This window comes from Ornithorhynchus anatinus, chromosome 1 (assembly GCF_004115215.2).
Source record: "Ornithorhynchus anatinus isolate Pmale09 chromosome 1, mOrnAna1.pri.v4, whole genome shotgun sequence".
NCBI lineage: Eukaryota > Metazoa > Chordata > Mammalia > Monotremata > Ornithorhynchidae > Ornithorhynchus > Ornithorhynchus anatinus.
This window is the reverse complement of record NC_041728.1, coordinates 180,400,461-180,422,905: the sequence shown is the minus strand read 5'-3', so window position 1 is coordinate 180,422,905 and position 22,445 is coordinate 180,400,461. Positions and strand designations below refer to the sequence as shown.

At 52.3% G+C, this 22,445-nt stretch overlaps 1 protein-coding gene across 1 annotated transcript in view; it reads right to left on the bottom strand.

Annotated features, from left to right (window-relative positions):
• Positions 1-118: 118 nt before the first annotated feature.
• LOC100086475 (probable hydrolase PNKD) overlaps positions 119-22,445 on the bottom strand; it is a 31,999-nt gene continuing 9,672 nt past the window's right edge. Inside the window, exons 2-9 of the mRNA XM_029068141.1 lie at positions 11,544-11,659; positions 10,081-10,193; positions 8,487-8,545; positions 5,573-5,665; positions 4,578-4,741; positions 4,184-4,270; positions 2,827-2,942; positions 119-706 (exon numbers count right to left, since the gene is read on the bottom strand). Coding sequence (XP_028923974.1) covers positions 545-706; positions 2,827-2,942; positions 4,184-4,270; positions 4,578-4,741; positions 5,573-5,665; positions 8,487-8,545; positions 10,081-10,193; positions 11,544-11,659 — 910 coding nt within the window. The 3' untranslated portion in view covers positions 119-544. The remainder of the gene's footprint in view (positions 707-2,826; positions 2,943-4,183; positions 4,271-4,577; positions 4,742-5,572; positions 5,666-8,486; positions 8,546-10,080; positions 10,194-11,543; positions 11,660-22,445) is intronic.

The following is a 22,445-nucleotide window of genomic DNA, read 5'->3' as shown; positions in this document are numbered from 1 at the left end:
TAAGCGCCTGACAAATACCACAATTATTATTATTATTTTTAGCACAGTCGGGGTGTCTTCTCAGGCCTGCGAGGGGATCTCAGTCCCTCAGCGGTGTTATAGGAATGACACGACCAGGTTCCTTCTGGGGTCCAGTTTTTATTTCCCCAATTGTGAGGGATTAAGCCCAGGGGCTTCCGCCCTCCTCTTCGGCCCCCCACCTGGGGGGGGGAGATGGGAGAAATGAGGGGAGATGGAGAAGTGAAGCAGTTCCAGAGGGCGGGAAATGAGGCCGGTAGGTGGACCCCAAAAATGTGCACCCCCTAACTCAGACTCCACACGTTTTTCCAAGGAGAGGGTCCGGTCCGGATAGCCCCCTTTCCCTGCATTCCCCAGCCCCTCAGCCTCTAACCCTTCGCTTCTCGCCCCCAAGGCGGGTGAGGGGAAACTGAGGGAGCGGGAGGGGAGAACCAGGCCTCCGTCCCAGAGGCCGTGGAGGGTTTCGGGGGTCGGGAAAGGGAGGAGTGGTGGTCCCGGCTCTCCCCGCTCCCGTGGCACCGGAAGGTCACTTGCTCTTGAATTGATCCTTGAGTCGTCGCAGTTCCCGCAGCAGGTGGGCCCGGGGGTCTTCGCCCGCCGGCCCGGGGCCGAGGGTCTCCCGCAGCGCCGGGCAGTGGGTCCGCAGGAAAGGGTTATAAGCCTGCTCCTCCCCGAGGGTCGACGGACACTGGAGGAACAGGATGCGAGGGTGTCGGAGGGGAGGGGAAGGGGCACTGAGCCCCTTCCTCATCTACCGCTCCCTTCTGCGTCGCCCTGACACACTGCCATTCTTTTCATCTGTTTAGTCAGCATGGCCAAGGCTTGGGAGTCAGAGGTCATGGGTTCTAATCCTCCCTCCGCCACTTGTCAGCTGTGTGACTTTGGGCAAGTCACTTAACTTCTCGGTGCCTCAGTTACCTCATCTGTGAAATGGGGATGAAGACTGTGAGCCTCACATGGGACAACCCGATTGCCCTGTATCTACCCCAGCACTTAGAACAGTGCTCGGCACATAGTAAGCGCTTAACAATTACCAACATTATTATTATTGAGAGTTTACTGGGTGCGGAGCACTGTACTAAGCACTGGGGAGAGGACAATAGAACAATAAATAGACACATTCCCTGCCCACAACGAGCTTACGGTCTAGAGGGGGAGACGGACATTGATAGAAATAAAGTCAGTCAGTCAATCATATTTATTGAGTGCTGACGGGGTATGGAGCACTGTACTAAGCGCTGGGGAGAGGTCAATAGAACAGTAATAATGCTGGCATTTGTTAAGCACTTACTATGTGCAAAGCACCGTTCTAAGCACTGGGGAGGGTACAAGGTGATCAGGTTGTCCCATGTGAGGGTCACAGTCTTAATCCCCATTTTACAGATGAGGTAACTGAGGCACGGAGAAGTGAAGTGACATGCCCAAAGTCACACAGCTGATGAGTGGTGGAGCGGGGATTAGAACCCACAACCTCTGACTCCCAAGCCCGGGCTCTTTCCACTGAGCCACGCTGCTTCTCTGGGTTTCTTATGGCGCTTTTAATCCCAAAGCGCTCTGACATTAATCAGTTCATTTCAAACCCTCACAGACCCCTGTGAGGTAGGGGAAACAAGGCAGGGATTATTATCCCCGTTTTACAGATGGAGGAACTGAGGTACAGGGAAGTGAAGTGACTCGCCCACAGTCCCACGGCAGACTAGCGGGACGGGCAGGACTCGAACCTGGGTCCTCCGATCTGGAAACCGGCCTACCGCTTCTCCACGCCGTTCCCCCTAATAGACACAGTCCCTGCCCACAACAAGTTTACGGTCTAGAGGGGGAGACGGACACTAATAGAAATAAAGTCAGTCAGTCAATCGTATTTATTGAGCCCTTAGTGGATGCGGAGCACTGTACTAAGCGCTGGGCAGAGGACAACAGAACAATTAATAGACACATTCCCTGGCTACAACGAGCTTACAATCTCCCTTTATTCATCCCCACAGCACTTATGTCCAGATCTGTCATTTATTTATTTCTACTAATGTCTCTCTCCCCTTCTAAACTGTCAGCTCGTTGTAAGCAGGGAATGTGTCGGTTGTTATACTGTCCTCTCCCAAGCGCTTAGTACAGTGCTCTGCGTACAGTGAGTGCTCAATAAATACAAGTGACTGACTAATTTACTTATTTGTATTAATGTCTCTCTGTCCCCTCTAGACTGTAAGCTCAGTGAAGGCAGGGAATGTGCCTGTTTATTGTTATATTGGACTCTCCCAAGCGCTTAGTACAGTGCTCTGCACACAGTAAGTGCTCAATAATAATAATGATGATAATAATGATGGTATTTGTTAAGCGCTTACTATGTGCAAAACAGTCTTCTAAGCGCTGGGGGGGGATATAAGGTGATCAGGTTGTCCCACGTGGGGCTCACAGTCTTCATCCCCATTTTCCAGATGAGGGAACTGAGGCCCAGAGAAGTGAAATGACTTGCCCAAAGTCACACAGCTGACAAGCGGCAGAGCCGGGATTAGAACCCACGACCTCTGACTCCCAATAAATACCACTGACTGACTGACTCCTTCCCCGGGGCTGTCCGATCCTCTGCAGTTCTGGTATTATTTTGTTTTGGTATTTGTTAAGGGATCACTCTGTGCCAAGCACTGTACTAAGCACTGGGGTAGATACAAGCTCCACAAGGGGGAGGAGGGAGTAGGATTTGATTTCCCTTTTACAGATGAGGAAACTGAGGCCCAGAGAGTTCTAGGGCCATGTCCAACATCACCCAGGAGGCGGAGGGGGATTGGAACCCAGGCCCCCTGCCTCCCTCACCGTGCTCCTCCGCTCCAGCCGCTGCTGCCGCACCCACTGCAGCTTCCTCTCCCGCTCCGAGTTCTCCGGATCCACCTCCGTGGCAAAATCCAGGTTCTCCTCTGCGTACTCGTGGCCTGGCAATCACGGGAAGTCACAGGAAGACACACGAAATAAGTCACAGGCGGTCACGAGCAGTCATGGGAAGTCACAGGAGGTCCCGGGTGGTCACAAGGGGTCACGGGAAGTCACAGGAAACCACGAGCGGTCATGGGCGGTCCCAGGAAGTCATGGGCTGTCACGGACACACAGGCACGGTCACAGGTGGTCACGGACAGTCACGGGCAGTCATGGGAAGGCACAGGAAGTCATGAGCAGTCATGGGTGGGTTCTGGTCAGGGGCAGTCACAGACACACATGGCAGTCACAGGTGGTCACGGGTGGTCATGGGCAGTCATGGGAAGGCACGGGAAGTCGTGGATGGTCACAGACGGTCACGGGTAAACACGGGCTCTCATGGGCGGTCATAGGAAGTCACAGGAGGTCATGGATGGTCATAGGTGGACATGGGCAGTCGCAGACACACACGGCAGTCACAGGTAGTCATGGGTGGTCATGGGCAGTCATGGGAAGTCACAGAAAGTCAGGGGCAGTCACAAGTGGTCATGGGCAAACACAGGCAGTCATGGGTGGTCACGGTCAGGGTGAGGCACAGACACACATGCGCAGTCACAGGTGGTCATGGGCAGTCACGGGAAGTCACAGGTGGTCATGGGCAGTCACAGGCTGTCACAGTGGTCCCAGGCGGTCACAGGCAAGGGAAAGTGTCCGTTTATTGTCGTATCGGACTCTCCCAAGTGCTTAGAACAGTGGTCTGCACACAGAAAGCACTCAGTAAATACAATCGAATGAATGAATGGTCGTGGGCGGTCACAGACACGCGTGGGCAGTCAGAGGCAGTGATGGGAGGTCATGGATAGTCACGAGTAGTCATGTAGAGTCATAGGAAGTCATGGGCGGACACGGGCAGTCACAGGCAGCCACAGGCTGTTGCAGTCAGTCACGGGCGGTGACGGGGAGGGCATCCGTCCCCCCTCGCCACAGGCCTCACAGACTGGGGGCCGGCTCGGATCCAGGCCCCCACCCGCCCCTCTCGGCTCCGTCGGAAGTTGGGGCTCAGCTCAGGTCTGTCCCCGGGGCTGTCCGGTTACCGAATTCTTCCAGAGCCGGGGCTCTGGGTGGACCGACTCCAACGGGATAACGGTGGGACATCCCCCCGCCTCAGGATGGTGACCCAGCTCGTACCCTCCCTGATGGTGGTGGTGGTGGGGAAGGGGCCGGGCGGGGGGAGGGGGAGGGAGGCCAGTGGGCCCCTCACCCGGCCATAGCAGCGTGTCACCGCCCAGGGCCAGCACGGTGTCCAAGGAGCTCAGCATGGTCTCCGCCGACCCTTCGAACATCCGGCCTGGGGGAGGAGAGCGACGGGACGGAGTCAGAGGTGTTTCCCACCCTCGCTTTCTCCTGGGGTCCGGACGTCACGACTGCTGGGCCCTAGTCCTCCCTCCCTCCGGCTCCGGGGCCCTGGGCCTCCGTACCACGGGCGAGATGGGTCCTCTCCACCCCCGTGTTACATTCTGGGACCCGGGGTCACCTGGGCCTTAGCGTCTCTTGCTCCCCCAGTGCATTCTGGGCTTTGTGACCCCCTGGCCCGGATTCTCTGGGGCTCCCTCCCTCCATCCCAGCCGCCCCTCCCTGTGGGGCACAGGGCTCACCGCAGCCTGAGAGGAAGAGCAGGTCCCCCGAGAAGAGGCAGGGGGGCCCTCCGTACGGCGCTCCGTCCAGCACGTACACCAGGTGGCCCCGGGTGTGGCCCGGGGTGGCCAGAGCCCGGATCTGCAGCCGCCCCACACTCACCACGTCCTGGTGGCACAGGGGGCTGCGGGGAGGGGCGGTGAGGGCAGGCCGGGCTACCGGACCCCAGGCAGGGAGAGCCCACTGGCGTGGACGTGGGCCGGGCCGGGAGGGACCCGGCTGCGCCAACCTGACATGGGACAAGCTGGGCTCTCTTCTACCGGCCCCTCCTTCTCCCCCCTTCCTGCTCCTCCCCCTCAGTCTCCCCACTTACTGTTCCTCTTCCTCCCAGTCCTCATTCTCCCCACTTCCTGCCCTTCTTCCTCCCCTTCAGTCCTCACTATTCTCACTTCCTGCCCTTCTTCCTCCCCCTCAGTCCTCATTCTCCCCAATTCCTGTCCTTCCTGCCTTTCTTCCTCCCCCTCAGGCCTCACTCTTCCCACTTCCTGTCCTTCTTCCTTCCCCTCAGTCCTCACTCTTCCCACTTCCTTCCCTTCTTCCTCCCCCTCAGTCCTCATTCTTCCCATTTCCTGCCATTCCCCCTCCCCTTCTTTCTCCTCACTTCCTTTCTCTCTTCCTCCCCCTCAGTCCTCATTCTCCCCAATTCCTGTCCTTCTTCCTCCCCCTCAGTCCTCATTCTCCCCACTTCCTTCCCCTCAGTCCTCATTCTTCCCACTTCCTCCTCCTCCTCCTCCTCCTCCCTCTTAGTCCTCATTCTCCCCACTTCCTTCCCCTTCTTCTCCCGCTCCCAGTCCTCATTCTCCCTACTTCCCACCCCACTCGGGCCTTACTCTCCCTACTTCCTGAACCATCCTTGGATGAGATGGGGGGGGGGGGGGGGAGATTGGGAGCCCTCCAAGGAATGCCCACTGTGGGGGTGGGGAGGGGGAGATGTGGGGGTCTGAGGGGCTCTTACTGGGTGAGGTGGGGGATGTCGTCCAGAGGACTCCCGTACACCCGACAGGCTCCGAATCTCTGCCTCAGTTCCTTGTTCCCCCCGCTGTGGTCCCTGGGGAGAGAGGTGGAGGAGGACGATGAGGAAGTCCATAGCATGGGGCAGTCTGTGACTGGGTGTGTGTCTGTGATGGTGGGGTGGGGGGCACCAGAGGCCTGGGACTGACTACCCTTCCTCCCCCCAACCCATCCACGCTACTGCAGCTTCTGGAGTCTCGGATATGGATCCTGGGGTAGACAGGGAAAGGGGCAGGAAGACAGGGATGTCCACGGGTTGCGATTTAAGGGTAGAACTTTGGCTCTTGTCTTGCCCACCCCAGCTTGGTTAATGGCTTTCCGGTGTCCCTTCTCCTCCCCAGGTCCCTATCAGCCAGTCTGTCAACCAGCCAGCCAGCCAGCCAACCAGTCGGCCAGACCGCCAGGCTGTTCAACAATCAGGCAGCCAGTTAGTCAACCAGTCAACCAGTCACTGAGTCAGTCTGCCAGTCGACCAGCCTGTCAAACAATCAGCCTGTCAACCGGTCAGGCGGACAGCCAGCCAGCCAAACAGATAGCAAGGTCAGGGGGTGGGCCGAACAGCCATCCAGTCGGCCAGCCTGTCAACCAGTCAGGTAGACAGTCGGCAGGTCAGCGGGCCAGCAGACCAGTCAGTCAGTGAGTCAGACAACCAGCCAGAGAGTCAATAAAACAGTTAGCCAACAAGCCAGTCAGGTAGCCGGCCAGTCAGAAAGCCTGTCAACCGGTCAAGCAGGCAGTCAGTCAGCCAGTCATGGGGTCAGCCAAACAGTCAGCCTATCAGGCAGTCAGTTGTATTTATTGAGCACTTACTGGGTGCAGACCACTGTACTAAGTGCTAGGGAGAGTATAATATAACATTAAATAAGCAGATTCCCTGCCCACAACGAGCTTACAGTCTAGAGGAGGAGAGAGACAGCTGTCAAGAAGCAGAGCCGGGATTCGAACCCATGACCTCTGACTCCCAAGCCCGTACTCTTTTGGGAGAAGGTTGGCATTAGAGGAGCGAAGCGTGAGGACTGGGTTCTAGTAGGAGTGTAGTGAGGTGAGGTAGGAGGGAGCAAGATGATTGTGGGATATAAAGCCCACGGGGAGGGGTTAGTTTGATGCGGAGGTGGATGGGCAACCACTGGAGTTTCTTGAGGAGTGGGGAAGCACAACCTGAACGTTTCTGTAGAAAAATAATCCAGAATGACAGCAGAATGAAGGACTGGAGTGGGGAGAGACAAAAGACAGGGAGGAGGCTGATACAGTAATCAAGGCAGGATAGGATGAGTGATGGGATTAACGTGATAGCAGTTTGGATGGAGAGGAAAAGGCAGATTTTAACAGTGTTTAGGCCGGATTTTAGCCAGACAGTCGGTGTGTCAGCCGGTCAGATGATCAGCCATTCAGTCAGTCAGGCTGTCAACGAATCGGGCAGCTGGTCAGCCAGCTTGTCAACCAGTCAGCCAGACAGTTAGTCAGCCCGTCAACCAGCTAATCAATCAACCAGCAAGTCAGCCAACCCGCCAGCCAGTCAGTCAGCCAGCCATCTTGTCCATCAGGCAGGCAGTAAAGTCAGCCAGTCAGCCAGCTAATAATAATAATAATAATGCTATTTGTTAGGCATTTACTATGTGCCGAGCACTGTTCTAAGCGCTGGGGTAATAATAATAACAATGTTGGTATTTGTTATATTTTGTTAATGAGGTGTCCATCCCCTTGATTCGATTTATCGTGATTATGTTGTCTTGTTTTTGCCCGTCTGTCTGCCCCGATTAGACTGCGAGCCCGTCATTGGGCAGGGATTTTCTCTATCTGTTGCCGAATTGTACATTCCAAGCGCTTAGTACATTGCTCTGCACATAGTAAGCACTCAGTAAATACTACTGAATGAATGAATGAAGCACTTATTATGTGCCGAGCACTGTTCAAAGCGCTGGGGTAGATACAGGATAATCAGATTGTCCGAAGTGAGGCTCACAGTCTTAATCCCTATTTTACAGATAAGGTCACTGAGGCACCGAGAAGTTAAGTGATTTGCCCAAAGTCACACAGCTGGCAGGTGGCGGAGCCGGGATCTGAACCCATGACCTCTGACTCCTAAACCCATGCTCTTTCCACTGAGACACGCTGCTCCTCGTGGGGTAGATACAGGGTAATGAGGCTGTCCCACGTGGGGCTCACAGTCTTCAATCCTAATTGGCAGATGAGGGAACTGAGGCCCGGAGAAGCGAAGTGACTTGCCCAAGGTCACACAGCGGACAAGCGGCGGAGGCGGGATTAGAACCCACGTCCTCTGACTCCCAAGACCGTGCTCTTCCCACTAGGCCCTGAGCTAATCGGTCAGGCAATCAGCCAGCCGGTCAGCCACCAGGCTGGCCAGCCGGAAGAAGGGCGAGCAGAGGCATGTGGTTGCTTTTTTAATTTTGGTTGGTTTGTTGTTTTTGTAATGGTACTTGGTAAGCGCTTACTATATGCCAGGCACTGTTCTAAGCGTTGGGGTAGATACAAACTAATCAGGTTGGACACAGTCCCTGTCCAGCATGGGGTTCACAGTCTAGACCCCCTTTTACAGATGAGGGAACCGAGGCCCGGAGAAACGAGGTGACTTGGCCGGGCTCTCCCAGCGGAGCCAGGATTAGAACCCAGATACTCCTGACTCCCAGGCCCGGTGTCTATCCACTAGGCCGCATTGCTTCCCCACCCACCCCGTCCCATCTTTCCCAACCCCGCCGCAGGGGAACGGAGGTGTATCAGGAAGACCTCGCCGGGGGTGGTCACCCCGACTCTGCCACGGGGTCCCCACACAGGGAGGCAGCTGGGAACCGACAGATCGCCCTCTTCCCTCCCGGCTGTTGGGCAACCTGGGCACATACCAGTGTTTGTGGGTGCAGAGGATGGCCACCAGGGAGACCCCCTCCTGTTCTATGGCGGCCTGAAGGGGACGGGGAGAAAATAATAATAATTATGGCATTTGTTAAGGGCTTACTATGTGCCAAGCACTCTTCTAAGCACTGGGGTTCAAGGTAATCAGGTTGGACACAGTCCCTGGTCCCCCTGGGGCTCACACTCTTAAACCCCATTTTATAGAGGCCCAGAGAAGTGAAGTGACTTGCCCAAGGTCACCCAGCAGACGAATGGCAGATCAGGATTAGAACCCATGACCTTCTGAATCCCAGGCCCGGGTTCTAGCCACTAGGCCGTGCTGCTTCCCAGAAAGAGTAAGATGGACAGATGCAGACAGAGAGATGGAGGAATGCCCAGGGTGGCAGTCGGGCCCCTCCTGTTCCCTATTTCCTCCTGTCTTCCCTTTCATTTATTCATTCAGTTGCATTTATTGAGCGCTTACTGGGTGCAGAACACTGTACTAAGCGCTTGGGAGAGGACAATACAACAATAAACAGACACATTCCCTGCCCACTTTCCTTAATAATAATTATGGTATTTGTTAAGCACTTACTATGTGCCAGGCACTGTACTAAGCGCTGGGGTGGATACGAGATAATCGGGTTGGACAGTCCTTGTCCAACCTGGAGCTCACAGTCTTAACCCCATTTTACAGATGAGGGAACCGTGGCCTAGGGAAGTGAAGTGACTTGCCCAAGGTCACATAGTGGACAAGCAGCGGAGTCCAGCTTCCTGCCCTCCCCTTTTCAGTCCCACAGCAGACACCTGATTAAACCGGGAGAGGGGAAGGCCAGAATTTTTTTTTTTACTGCATTTGTTAAGTGCTTACTATGTTCCAGGCGCTGTTCTAAGCACTGGGGTAGGCACAAAGTAATTAGGATGAAGTGACAGCATGGATGAAGCCCAGGCCTGGAGGTCAGGAGGATCTGAGTTCTAATCCCGGCCCCGCCACTTATCTGCTGCGTGGCCTTGGGTAAGTCCCTTAACTTCTCTGTGCCTCAGTTACCTCATCAGTTAAATGGGGATTAAGACCGTGACCCCCAGGTGGTACAGGGACTGTGTATAACCTGATTATCTTGTATTTACCTCAGCGCTTAGAACAGTGCTTGATATATAGTAAGCGCTTAACAAACACCATTATTATTATTATGTTGGACACAGACTGTAAACTGGTTGTGGGCAGGGAATGGGCCTGTTATCTTGTCCTCTCCCAAGCTCTTACTACAGTGCTCTGCACACAGTAAGAGCTCAATAAATATGATGGACTTACACATTCCTTGTCCCGGGGCTCCCAATCTTAATCCCCATTTTTCAGATGAGGGAGCTGAGGCCCAGAGAAGTGAAGCAACTTGCCTAAGGTCACCCAGCAGACAAGTGGCGGAGCCAGGATGAGAACCCAGGTCCTTCTGACGTCCAGGCCCGGGCTCTACCCACTAGGCCACGCTGTTTCTCCAGGAACCCAGGCACTCTGGCATCCAGTGCCCTCCCCAGGAGGCTGGGGAGGAGGAAACTGGTCGCCCACGGCCCCCCGCCCCCTGTCCCGCAGACCCCCACCCGGCTCACCTGCACGGCTCGGGGGTCTGCGGGGTCCACGGCCACGGCCAGCCGCGCCTCGGTGTCCACGATGAGGTAGCTGTAGTTGTCAGACAGGATGGGGACGGGCAGCACCTTCACCCCTGAGAGGGCACAGGGGGTGGGAGTGGGGCAGGGGAGACGGGGTCAGGAGGAGGAGGAGGAGAAAGAGGAGGAGAAAGAGGAGGAGAAAGAGGAGGAGGAGAAAGAGGAGGAGAAGGAGGAGGAGGTCTTCCCCAACTAAGCCCCCCCCCCGCCCCTTCTCCCTCTCCCTTCTGCCTCCCCCTAACTGGCTCCCTTCATCCCTTGGAGAAGCAGCCTGGCGTAGTGGCTAGAGCCGGGCCTGAGAGTCAAAAGGTCACGGATTCTAATCCCGGCTCCGCCGCTTGTCTGCTGTGCGATCTTGGAAGAGTCACTTCACTTCTCTGGGCCTCAGTTCCCTCATCTGGAAAATGGGGATGTAGACTGGGAGCCTCACGTGGGACAGGGACTGTGTCCAACGTGATTTTTAAGTATCCACTCCAGCGCTTAGTATAGTGCCCAGCACATAGTAAGTGCTTAACAAATACCATAATACCATTATTATTATTATTATTATTATTATTCATCCCCCGCTCAGCCCCACACCACTTATGTCCATCTCTGTCATTTATTGATTTCTATCCCCATTTAACTGATGAGGTAACCGAGGCTCAGAGAAGTTAAGTGACTTACCCAAGGTCGCACAGTAGATACGTGGCGGGCCTGGGATTAGAACTCTGGTCCTACCCTACCCCCAGGATGCCCCTTCAATCATTCATTTATTCAACTGTCTTTATTAATAATAATAATAATAATGGTGGTATTTGTTAAGCGCTTACTATGTGCAAAGCACTGCTCTAAGTGCTGTGGGGATACAAGGTGATGAGGTTGTCCCCCTTGGGGCTCCCAGTCTTCATCCCCATTTGACAAAGGAGGGAACTGAGGCCCAGAGAAGTGAAGTCCAATGTCACCCAGCTGATAAGCGGCAGAGGCGGGATTAGAACGCAGGACCTCTGTCTCCCAAGCCCAGGCTCTCTCCACTGAGCCACGCTGCTTCTCTTACTGAGCGCTTCCTGTGTGCAGAGCACTGTATTGAGCACTTGAGAGAGTCCAAAAGAACAATAAAGAGACACAGTCCCTGCCCACAGTGAGCTTCCAGTCCCGAAGGAGGGGGGAGACGGACACAGGGAATGTGTCTGTTTATTGTTCTATTGGACTCTCCCAAGTGCTCAGTACAGTGCTCTGCACACAGGAAGCGTTCAATAAAGACGGTTGAATAAATGAATGAGTGACGGGGGCTCCTGGGGGTAGGGTGGGAAGGAGGATCCCCGGAGGAAAGGGCTAGGGGTGGGGAGGAGGAGGAGGAATGGGATGGCGGCTAGGACCAGGGTCATGGCGGCGTTGGGGCTAAGGTCAGGGTGAGCGGGGCTTACCCTTGAAGAGGTGGGGCTGGGCAGTGGAGTGGCCATTGGGGAAACGCCTCCGTGCCCGATGCAGCTGCTGCCGGTAGAAGACGTAGCCCAGCCACGTGCGGGTATACAGGTGGTACCTGCCGGGGAGGGGAGACCGGAAGACCTTATTAATGATAATGATAACAATGATAATGATGATGAACTTTGTTAAGCGCTTACTACGTGCCAGGCCCTGGGGTGAATCCAAGCAAATCAGGTTGGACACGGTCCCTGTCTCACAGGGGGCTCACAATCTCAATCCCCATTTTACAGATGAGGCCCAGAGAAGTGAAGTGACCAAGGTCGTACAGCAGGGAAGTGGTGGAGTCAGAAATAGAACCCATGACCTTCTGACTCCCAAGCCTGGGCTCTAGCCACTAGGCCATACTGCTTCTCATGAGACCGTGAGACAGGGTTGGGGGACAGGTGTTTCTCTATCTTGCTCCTGGCCCCGGGGAACACCTTCATTCATTCATTCAATAGTATTTATTGAGCGCTTACGATGTGCAGAACACTGGACTAAGCTCTTGGAATGGACAATCGCACAACAGATAGAGACCATCCCTGCCCAATGACGGGCTCACAGTCTAATCTCCTCCTCCCCCTCTCCCGCCCCACCCCCTCAGCACCGTACTCGTCCGCTCAACTGTATATATCTTCATCACCCTATTTATTTTGTTTAATGAGATGTACATCACCCTGATTCTGTTTATTTGCCACTGTTTTTATGAGATGCTCTTCCCCTCCACTCTATTTATTGCCATTGTTCTCGTCTGCCCGTCTCCCCCGATTAGACCGTAAGCCCGTCAAAGGGCAGGGACTGTTTCTATCTGTTGTCGATTTGTCCATTCCAAGCGCTTAGTCCAGTGCTCTGCACATAGTAAGCACTCAATAAATACTATTAAATGAATGAATGAATAATCGGGGGAGATGGAAGGACAAAAACAAGACAACATAATCACCATAAATAGAATCAAGGAGATGGACACTTCATTAACCAAATAAACAGGGTAATAAAAATCAATCCAAATGAGCAGAGTGCTGAGGGGAGGGGAAGGGAAGGAGGAGGAGCAGAGGGAAAGGGGGCTTAGCTGAGGGGAGGAGAAGGGGGGCAGAGAGGCAGCAGAGGGAGCAGAGGGAAAAGGGGAAGCTCAGTCTGGGCAGGCCTCTTGGAGGAGGGGAGCTCTCAGTAGGGCTTTGAAGAGGGGAATTAGTTTGGCGGAGGTGAGGAGGGAGGGCGTTCCAGGCCAGAGGGAGGACGTGGCCCAGGGGTCGACAGCGGGATGGGCGAGAACGGGGGACGGTGAGGAGGTGGGCGGCAGAGGAGCGGAGCGTGCGGGGTGGGCGGTGGAAAGAGAGAAGGGAGGGGAGGTAGGAGGGGGCATCTTCATCTCGAGGGGCACGAGGCCGGGGTTGGGTCAGGCCTGGGGCTCTCTGGAAGCTGCTGAGGGTCAGTCGGTCAGTCAGTCAGATTTATTGAGCGCTTACTGTGTGCAGAGCATTGGACTAAGCGCTTGGGAGAGCACAAGACAATAAACAGACACATTCCCTGACCGCAATGCGCTGACAGACTAGACGGGGAGACAGACATGAATAGAAAGAAATAAATGAGGGAGATGGACAGAAGTGGTGTAAGCACTTACTACAGTGCTCTGCAACCTAGTAAGCACTCAATAAATACTACTGAATGAAGTGGTGTGGGGCTGGGAGGGGGCGATGAATGAAGGGAGCCGGTCAGGGTGACGCAGAAGGGAGTGGGAGAAGAGGAAAGAAGGGCTTGGAGGAGATGGGCTTTCAATATGGCCTTGAAGAGGGGGAGAGTCATTGTCAGAGTGGGACAAAGGTGGGATTCTAGGCTTAGTGGAAACAGCCCGGGCCTGGGAGTCAGAGGTCGTGGGTTCTAATCCCGACTCCACCACTTGTCTGCTGTGTGACCTTGGGCAAGTCACTTCACTTCTCTGGGCCTCAATTCCCTCATCTGTAAAATGGGGATGAAGACTGTGAGTCCCACGTGGGACAACCTGATGACCTTGTATCCCCCCCAGCGCTTAAAACAGTGCTTGGCCCATAGAAAGCACTTAACAAAAACCATCATCATTATTATTATTATTACCCTGGGCGCCCCCACCCCGATCCAAACCACCTGCCTGGCTGGACCAGGATACCTGGGTCCCATCCCTGCCAGATTAATCATAACAATAATATTTAAGCAATCACTATGTATCAAACACTGTTCTAAGCACTGGAAAAGGATAATCATGGTGGTCAGAGTCCCTGTCCCACACAGGGCTCACAATTGAAGTAGGGGGGAATCTCCACTTTACAAATCAGGTAACTAAGGCACAGAGAAGTTAAGTGACTTGCCTGTGGTCACACAGAGTAAGAACATAGCAGAGGTGGGATTAATAATAATACTACTACTAATAATAGTAATAATAACGGTATTTGTTAAGCACTTACTATGTGCCAGGTGCTGTAATAATAATAATAATGGTATCTGTTAAATGCTTACTATGTGCTGAGCACTGTTCTAAGCAATGGGGTAGATACAGGATCATCAGGTTGTCCCCCATGGGGCTCACAGTCTTCATCCCCATTTTACAGATGAGGTCACTGAGGCACAGAGACATTAAGTGACTTGCCCAAGGCCACCCAGCAAACAAGTGGTGGAATCGGGATTAGAACTCACATCCTCTGACCCCCAAGACCAGGCTCTTCCCATTAAGCCACGCTGTTTCTCAGCACGGGGGTGAATCCAAGCAAATCGAGTTGGACCCAGTCCCCATCCCATGTGGGGCTCAGTCTCCAACCCCATTTTAAAGATGAGGGAGCTGAGGCCCAGAGAAGTGAAGTGGCTTGCCCAAGGTCGGACAAACGGCGGAGCAGGGATTAGAACCCACGACCTCTGACTCCCAAGCCCAGGCTCTTTCCACTAAGCCACGCTGCTTCTCTACCGGCTCCTCCTGGGATTCACCTGGCAGACAGAGGGTGACTTCCTCCCTTTATTGGCAAGCAGTGTGGCTCAGTGGAAAAAGCCCAGGCTTGGGAGTCAGAGGTCATGGGTTCTAATCTGACTCCGCCACTTGTCAGCTAGGTGACTTGGGCAAGTCACAACTTCTGTGGGCCTCAGTTACCTCATTTGTAAAATGGGGATGAAGACTGTGAGCCCCACATGGGACAACCTGATCACCTTGTATCCCCCCAGCACTTAGAACAGTGCTTGGCACATAGTAAGCGCTTAATAAATGCCATTATTATTATTTATTCATCCCCCTGCTCCCAGCCCGCCATTATTATTATTTATTCATCCCCCTGCTCCCAGCCCCACAGCACTTATGTCCAGATCTGTGATTTATTTCTTTCTATTTATGTGTGTCTCCCCATCTAGACTGTAAGTTCGTTGTGGTCAGAGAATGGTTCTGTTCTCCCAAGTGCTCAGCAGCGTGGCTCAGTGGTAAGAGCCCGGGCTTGGGAGTCAGAGGTCGTGGGTTCTAATCCTGGCTCCACCACTGGTCAGCTGTGTGACTTTGGGCAAGTCACTTCACTTCTCTTGGCCTCAGGTCCCTCATCTGTAAAATGGGGATAAAGACTGTGAGCCCCATGTGGGACAACCTGATGACCTTGTATCTACCCCAGGGCTTAGAACAATGGTTGGCACATAGTAAGCGCTTAACCGATACCATAATTATGGTATAATAAGTTTGAATCCCAGCTCTGCCACTTGTCAGCTGTGTGACTGTGGGCAAGTCACTTCACTTCTCTGTTCCTCAGTTCCCTCATCTGTAAAATGGGGATTAAGACTGTGAGCCTCATGTGGGACAGCCTGATGACCCTGTATCTACCCCAGCGCTTAGAACAGTGCTCTGCACATAGTAAGCGCTTAACAAATACCGACATTATTATTATTATTATTACAGTGCTCTGCCCCCTCCTACCTCACCTTGCCCCTCTCCTTCTACAATCCAGTCGGCACACTTCGTTACTCCGGTGCCACTAACCTTCTCCCTGGGCCTCCAGCTTGTCTGTCTTGCCTCTGACCCCTGGCCCACATCCTGCCTCTGGCCCGGAAGTCCCTCCCTCCTTTAATCCCGCAGACAATGACTCTCCCCACCTTCAAAGCCTTACTGAAGGCCCACCTCCTCCAAGAAGCCTTCCCAGACTAAGCCCCCCTTTCCTCATCTCCCACTCCCTTCTACGTCGCCCTGACCTGCTCCCTTTGCTCTTCCCCCCAACCCCAGCCCTCCCAGCACTGATGTCCAGATCTGTCATTGTATTTATTTGTATTGATGTCTGTCTCCCGGCCACCCTTTATTCATTCATTCATTCATTCAGTGGTATTTTTGGAGAGCTTACTGTGTGCACAGCCCTGCACTAAGCGCTTGGAATGGACAATTAGGGAACAGATAGAGACCATCCCTGTCCAACAAGGGGCTCACAGTCTATAAGGGGGAGACAGACAACAAAACAAAACAAGTAGTCAGGCATCAATAACCATCAAGAGAAATAGAATCAGAGCTATATACATATCATTAATAAAATAAATCGAGTAAAAAATAATATATATAAATATGCACAAGAGCTTGGGGAGGGGGATGGGGAGGGGCAGAGGGAGGGAGTAGGGGGAATGGTGAGGGGAGGAGGAGCAGAGGGAAAGGGAGGGCTCAGTCTGGGGAGGCCTCCTGGAGGAGGTGAGCTCTCAGGAGGGCTTTGAAGAGGGGAAGAGAACGAGTTTGGCAGAGGTGAGGAGGGAGGGCGTTCCAGGACAGCGGGAGGATGTGGACCAGGGGTCGACGGCGGGACGGGCAAAAGGAGGCCCAGTGAGGAGGTGAGCGCGGCAGAGGAGCGGAGTGTGCGGACTGCGATGGAGAAGGAGAGAAGGGAGGTGAGGGAGGAGCGGGCAAGCGGATGGACCAGCTTTGAGGCCAGGAGTGAGTTTTTGTTTAGACTGTGAGCTCGTCGTGGGCAGGGAACGTCACTGTTTATTGTTGCATTGTCCTCTCCCAGGAGCTCAGTCCAGTGCTGTGCACGTAGTAAGTGCTTAATAAATACCATTGTATAAATACTATTGACTGCGTGACCGATCTCTGGCCCTTTAAGGACCAAGCCTCCAGGCTCAGACCTCGCCTTCTGCCCTGGAGAAAACTGCAAAGAGGCTTAATGAGAGAGAGAAGACCTGAGGGAGCAAAGATGAGGGCCTTGGGGGGCTTCGGCTGCCCCAGCTCAGGGACACCCCCGGACTGGGGGAACAGGCGTCCACACCCCCGGGGGACTGGGGGAAGCTGGGGATTTCACTCCTCTGGGCCTCAGTTCCCTCATCTGTAGAACGGGGATTAAGCCCCAAGTGGGACAGGGACTGTGTCCAACCTGATAAGCTTGGATCTACTCCAGCGCTTAATAGTACTAATAATGTTGGTATTTGTTAAGCGCTTACTATTCATTCAATAGTATTTATAGAGCGCTTACTATGTGCAGAGCACTGTACTCAGCGCCTGGAATGGACAATTCGACAACAGATAGAGACAATCCCTGCCCAATGACGGCTCACAGTATAATCGGGGGTGACAGGCGGGCAAAAACAAGACAACATAATCACGATAAATAGAATCAAGGGGATGGACACCTCATTAACAAAATAAATAGGGGAATAAAAATATATACAAATGAGCACAGTGCTGAGGGGAGGGGAAGGGAGAAGGGAACAGTGCTCTGCATACTATGTGCACAGCACTGTTCTAAGCACTGGGGTAGACACAGGGTAATCAGGTTGTCCCACGTGAGGCTCAGAGTCTTCATCCCCATTTGACAGATGAAGGAACTAAGGCACAGAGAAGTTAATAATAATAATAATAATAATAATAATGGTGGTATTTGTTAAGTGCTTACTAAGTGCAGAGCACTGTTCTGAGCGCTGGGGTAGGTACAGGGTCATCAGGTTGTCCCATGTGAGGCTCACAGTCTTCATCCCCATTTTACAGATGAGGGAACTGAGGCACAGAGAAGTGAAGTGACTTGCCCACAGTCACACAGCTGACAAATGGCAGAGCTGGGATTTGAACCCATGACCTCTGATTCCCAAACCCGGGCTCTTTCCACTGAGCCACGCTGCTTCTACACACCCTGTTTATTAAGTATTTACTCGGCCTTTACTATGTGCCAGGCCCTGTCCCGAGCACTGGGGTAGATACAAGCTAATCATGATGATAATGATGGCAATTATTAAGCGCTTACTATGTGCAATGCACTGTTCTAAGCGCTGGGGGGATACAAGGCTATCAGGTTGATCCACATGGGGCTCACAGTTTTAATCCCCATTTTACAGAGGAGGTCACTGAGGCCCAGAGAAGTGAAGTGACTTGCCCGAAGTCACACAGCAGACCAGCGGTGGGGCTGGGATTCAAACCCACGACCTCTGACTCCGAAGCCCGGGCTCTTTCCACTGAGCCACGCTGCTTAGAACAGTGCGTAGCACACAGTAAGCACCTAACAAATTTTATTATTATCACTAAGTGCCGTGGAGTCGTTTCCGATTCATAGTGACTCCACGGATAGACTTTCTCCAGAACGTGCTGTCCTCTGCCCTACCCCGCAACCTTTCTAACGGTTCTTCCGTGAACGTCGTTAGGGTCTCTGTCCATCTAGCTGCCGGTCTGCCTCTTCCACGTCTTCCCTGGCCTTTTCCTAACATTAGTGTCTGCTTCAGAGGCTCAGTCCTCCTGATGATGTGTCCAAAATATGTTCATCTTTTTGCCTACCACCACCTAAAAAAAAAAAAGGGAGGTAGGGCAGAGGGGACGGGGACGGGGGTAGGGCCTGTTCGCTTTTGGCTGACTGCCCTCCTTTTATCAGCCCTATCTCGGCTCCTACCCTTTTACCTAGTGTATGTCAACATCTGCAGAAAGGCTCCATTCTCTTCCTCTCCAAATATTAAATAATCATTCATTCCTTCATTCCATCGTATTTACCGAGCGCTTACTGTGTGCGGACTAAGTGCTGGGAAAGTACAATTTGGCAACAGATAGAGACAATCCCTACCCGACAACGGGCTCAGTCTAGAAGGGGGGAGACAGGCAACAAAACAAAACAAGGAAACAGGCCTCAATAGCATCAATATAAATAAATAGAATTCTAGATTTAAACTTCATTAATAAAATAAATAGAATAATTAATATGTCCATAGATACCCAAGTGCTGTGGGGCGGGGAGGGAGGTAGAGCAGAGGGAGGGAGTCGGGGCGATGGGGAGGGGAGGAGGAGCAGAAGGAAAGGGGGGCTCAGCGTGGGAAGGCCTCCTGGAGGAGGTGAGCTCTCAGGAGGGCTTTGAAGAGGGGAAGAGAGCTAGTTTGGTGGATGTGAATCAGTCAATCGATCATATTTATTGCTCACATCCTAGACCACCAGCCGAAGCACTTGGGAGTCAGAGGTCATGGGTTCAAATCCCAGCTCCACCACTTGACAACTGTGTGACTGTGGGCAAGTCACTTCACTTCTCTGTGCCTCAGTTACCTCATCTGTAAAATGGGGATTAAGACTGTGAGCCTCATGTGGGACAACCTGATGGCCCTGTATCTCCCCCAGCACTTAGAACAGTGCTCTGCACATAGTAAGCACTTAACAAATACCAACGTTATTATTATTATTACTGGGGGAGTCCAATACAACAGAGTTGGTAGACAAGTCCCCTGCCCTCGTGGAACTGACACGTTGCATTTGCTGAGTGCTGATTATGTGCCCAGCGGGGTAATAACTAATTAATTAATAATAATAATAATTTAAGTGCTGGCTGTGTGCCGGGCACTGTACTGAGCCCAGGGAGGGATGCATGCAAATTGAGTTGAACACAGTCCCTGTCCCACATGGGGCTCACAGTCTCCATCCCCATTTTCCAGCTGAGGGAACTGAGGCCCAGAGAAGTGAAGTGACTTGCCCAAAGTCACACAGGTACAACTACTACTACTACTACTAATAAAGGCATTTGTTAAGCACTTACTATGTGCAAAGCACTGTTCTAAGCGCTCGGAAGGATACAAGATGATCAAGCTGTCCCACATGAGGCTCACAGTCTTAAGTGACTTGCCCAAAATCACACAGCTGACAAGCGGCGGAGACGAGACTTGAACCCATGACCTCTGACTCCCAGGCCCGGGCTCTTTCCACTGAGCCACGCTGCTTTACTAGGCCATGGGGGAGGTAAGAGATCATCAGATGGCAGGTAGGAGACTGGGGAGGGATTGCATAAGAGACACTTAGTTGTTTTCTCTTTTTTAACAATAATAATAATAATATAATTATGGTACTTCACCCATTCAATCTTATTTACTGAGCACTTTTGTGGGCAAAGCACTGTTCTAAGCACTTGGAAGAGTACAATAGGATGATAAACAGACACATTCCCTGCCCACCAGAGAGCTTAGAGTCTAGAGTGGGGGGAGACAGACATTAACAGAAATAAATAAATTACAGATTTGTACATAAATGCCTTGTTAAACGCTTACTATGTGTCAACAACTGTTCTAAGCGCTGGGGTAGATACAAGTTGATCAGGTTGGACACTGTCTCTGTCCCACGTGGGGCTTACAGTCTTCATCCCCATTTTGCAGATTAGGAAACTGAGGCACAGAGAAGTGAAGTGACTTGTCCAAGGTCACACAGCAGACAAGTGGCAGAGGCAGTATTAGAACCCAGGTCCTTCTGACTTCGGGCCCGGGTTCTACCCACTAAGCCATGCTGCTTCTCTTGATATTTTATAGTATTTATTAGGCGCTTACTCTTTGTCAAGCATTGTTCTGAGCGCTGGGGTAATAATAATTATAATAATTAATAATTGTGGTATTTGTTAAGCGCTTACTATGTGCCATGCACTGTTCTAAGCACTGATTATGGTATTTGTTAAGCATTTACTCTGTGCCAAGCACTGTTCTAAGTGCTGGGGGAGATTCAAGGTCATCAGGTTGTCCCATGTGGGGGTCCCAATCCTCATCTCCATTTGACAGATGAGGAAACTGAGGCCCAGAGAAGTGAAATGAGTTGCCCAAGATCACACAGCAGATAAGCGGCGGGTAGAAACGCGCCAATCAGATGGGACACAGTCCCAATCTCACATGGGGATCACAGTCCAATTAGTAAGGAGAACAGGGATGCAATCTCCATCTTGCAGTTGAGGAAACCGAGGCACAGAGAAGTAAGCTTTGGACATCTGATATTCTCCCCACTCCCAACCCCACAGCACTTATGTACATCTCTTTAAATTACATTAATCCGTACGAATGTCTGTCTCCCCTTCCGGACTGTAAGCTTCTTGTGGGCAGGGAACCCGTCTGCTAATTCTGTTGTCTTGTGCTCTCCCGAGCCCTTAGTCAGTGCTCTGCACATAGTAAATGCTCAATAAATGTGACTGATTGATTGATTGAAGTGAGTTGCCCAACGTCACACAGCAGGCAGTGTAGCCTAGTGGAAAAAAGCCCAGGCCTGGGATTCAGAAGTCCTGGGTTTTCATCCCGGCTCCACCACATACCTTCTGTGTGACCTTAGCTGAGTCACTTCACTTCTCGGTGCCTCAGTTCCCTCAATTGCAAAATGGGGATTCCATCCCTGTGTTTTTCTTTTTTTTAATGGTATTTGCTGAGCACTTACTGAGTGCCAGGCACTGTTCCTAAGTTTAGTCCCACGTGGGGCTCACGGTCTTAAACCCCATTTTACAGATGAGATAACTGAAGCCCACAAGTGAAGTGACTTGTCTAAGGTCTCACAGCAGCCGGGATCCGGGATTAGAACCCAGGTCCTTCTGACTTCCGGGCCCGAACTCTACCCACTAAGCCACCGTGCTTCTCTCTTCTCCCTCCTACTTAGACTGTGAGCCCTGAAAGGAACATGATTATGAGAAGCAACGTGGCTCGGTGGAAAAAGCCTGGGCTTGGGAGTCAGAGGTCATGGGTTGTTCTAATGCCAGCTCTGCCGCTTGTTAGATGTGTGACTTTGGGCAAGTCACTTCACTTCTCTGGGCCTCAGTTACCTCATCTGGGAAATGGGGATGAAGACCGTGAGCCCCACGTGGGACAACCTGATCCCCTTGTATACCCCCCAGTGCTTAGAAAAGTGTTTGGCACATAGTAAGCACTTAATAAATGCCATCATTATCATCATGATTAGTTTGTATCTACCCCAGTGCTCAGGACAGGGCCTGGCACATAGTAAAGGCTGAGTAAATACTTAATTAACAGGGTGTGTAGAAGCAGCGTGGCTCAGTGGAAAGAGCCCGGGCTTGGGAGTCAGAGGTCATGGGTTCAAATCGCAGCTCTGCCACGTGTCAGCTGTGTGACTGTGGGCAAGTCACGTCACTTCTCTGGGCCTCAGTTCCCTCATCTGTAAAATGGGGATGAAGACTGTGAGCCTCACATGGGACAACCTGATGACCCTGTATCTACCCCAGCGTTTAGAACAGTGCTCTGCCCTTAGTAAGCACTTAACAAATACCAACATTATTATTATCCGTGCAGAATATCCAAGTGTCTAATTGGTGCAGAAGTGTTAAGATGGTAGTTGGGGATATAATCTAGGAAGGAGAGAAATTAATTAGGGAAAGCCTTCTGGAGGAGATGTGATTTTCTAATCCCGGCTCCTCCACTTGTCTGCTGTGTGACCTTGGGCAGGCCATTTCACTTCTCTGGGCCTCAGTGACCTCATCTGTACAATGGGGATTAAGACGGTGAGCCCCACGTGGGACAACCTCATCACCTTGCATCTACGCTCAGAACAGTGCTCGGCATCTAGTAAGCGCTTTACAAATACCATCATTATTATTATTAACAGATAACACAGTTATCATCATTATAATTATCACTATATTCTAATGCTATATAAATATGAATTATATAAACATTATAAATAT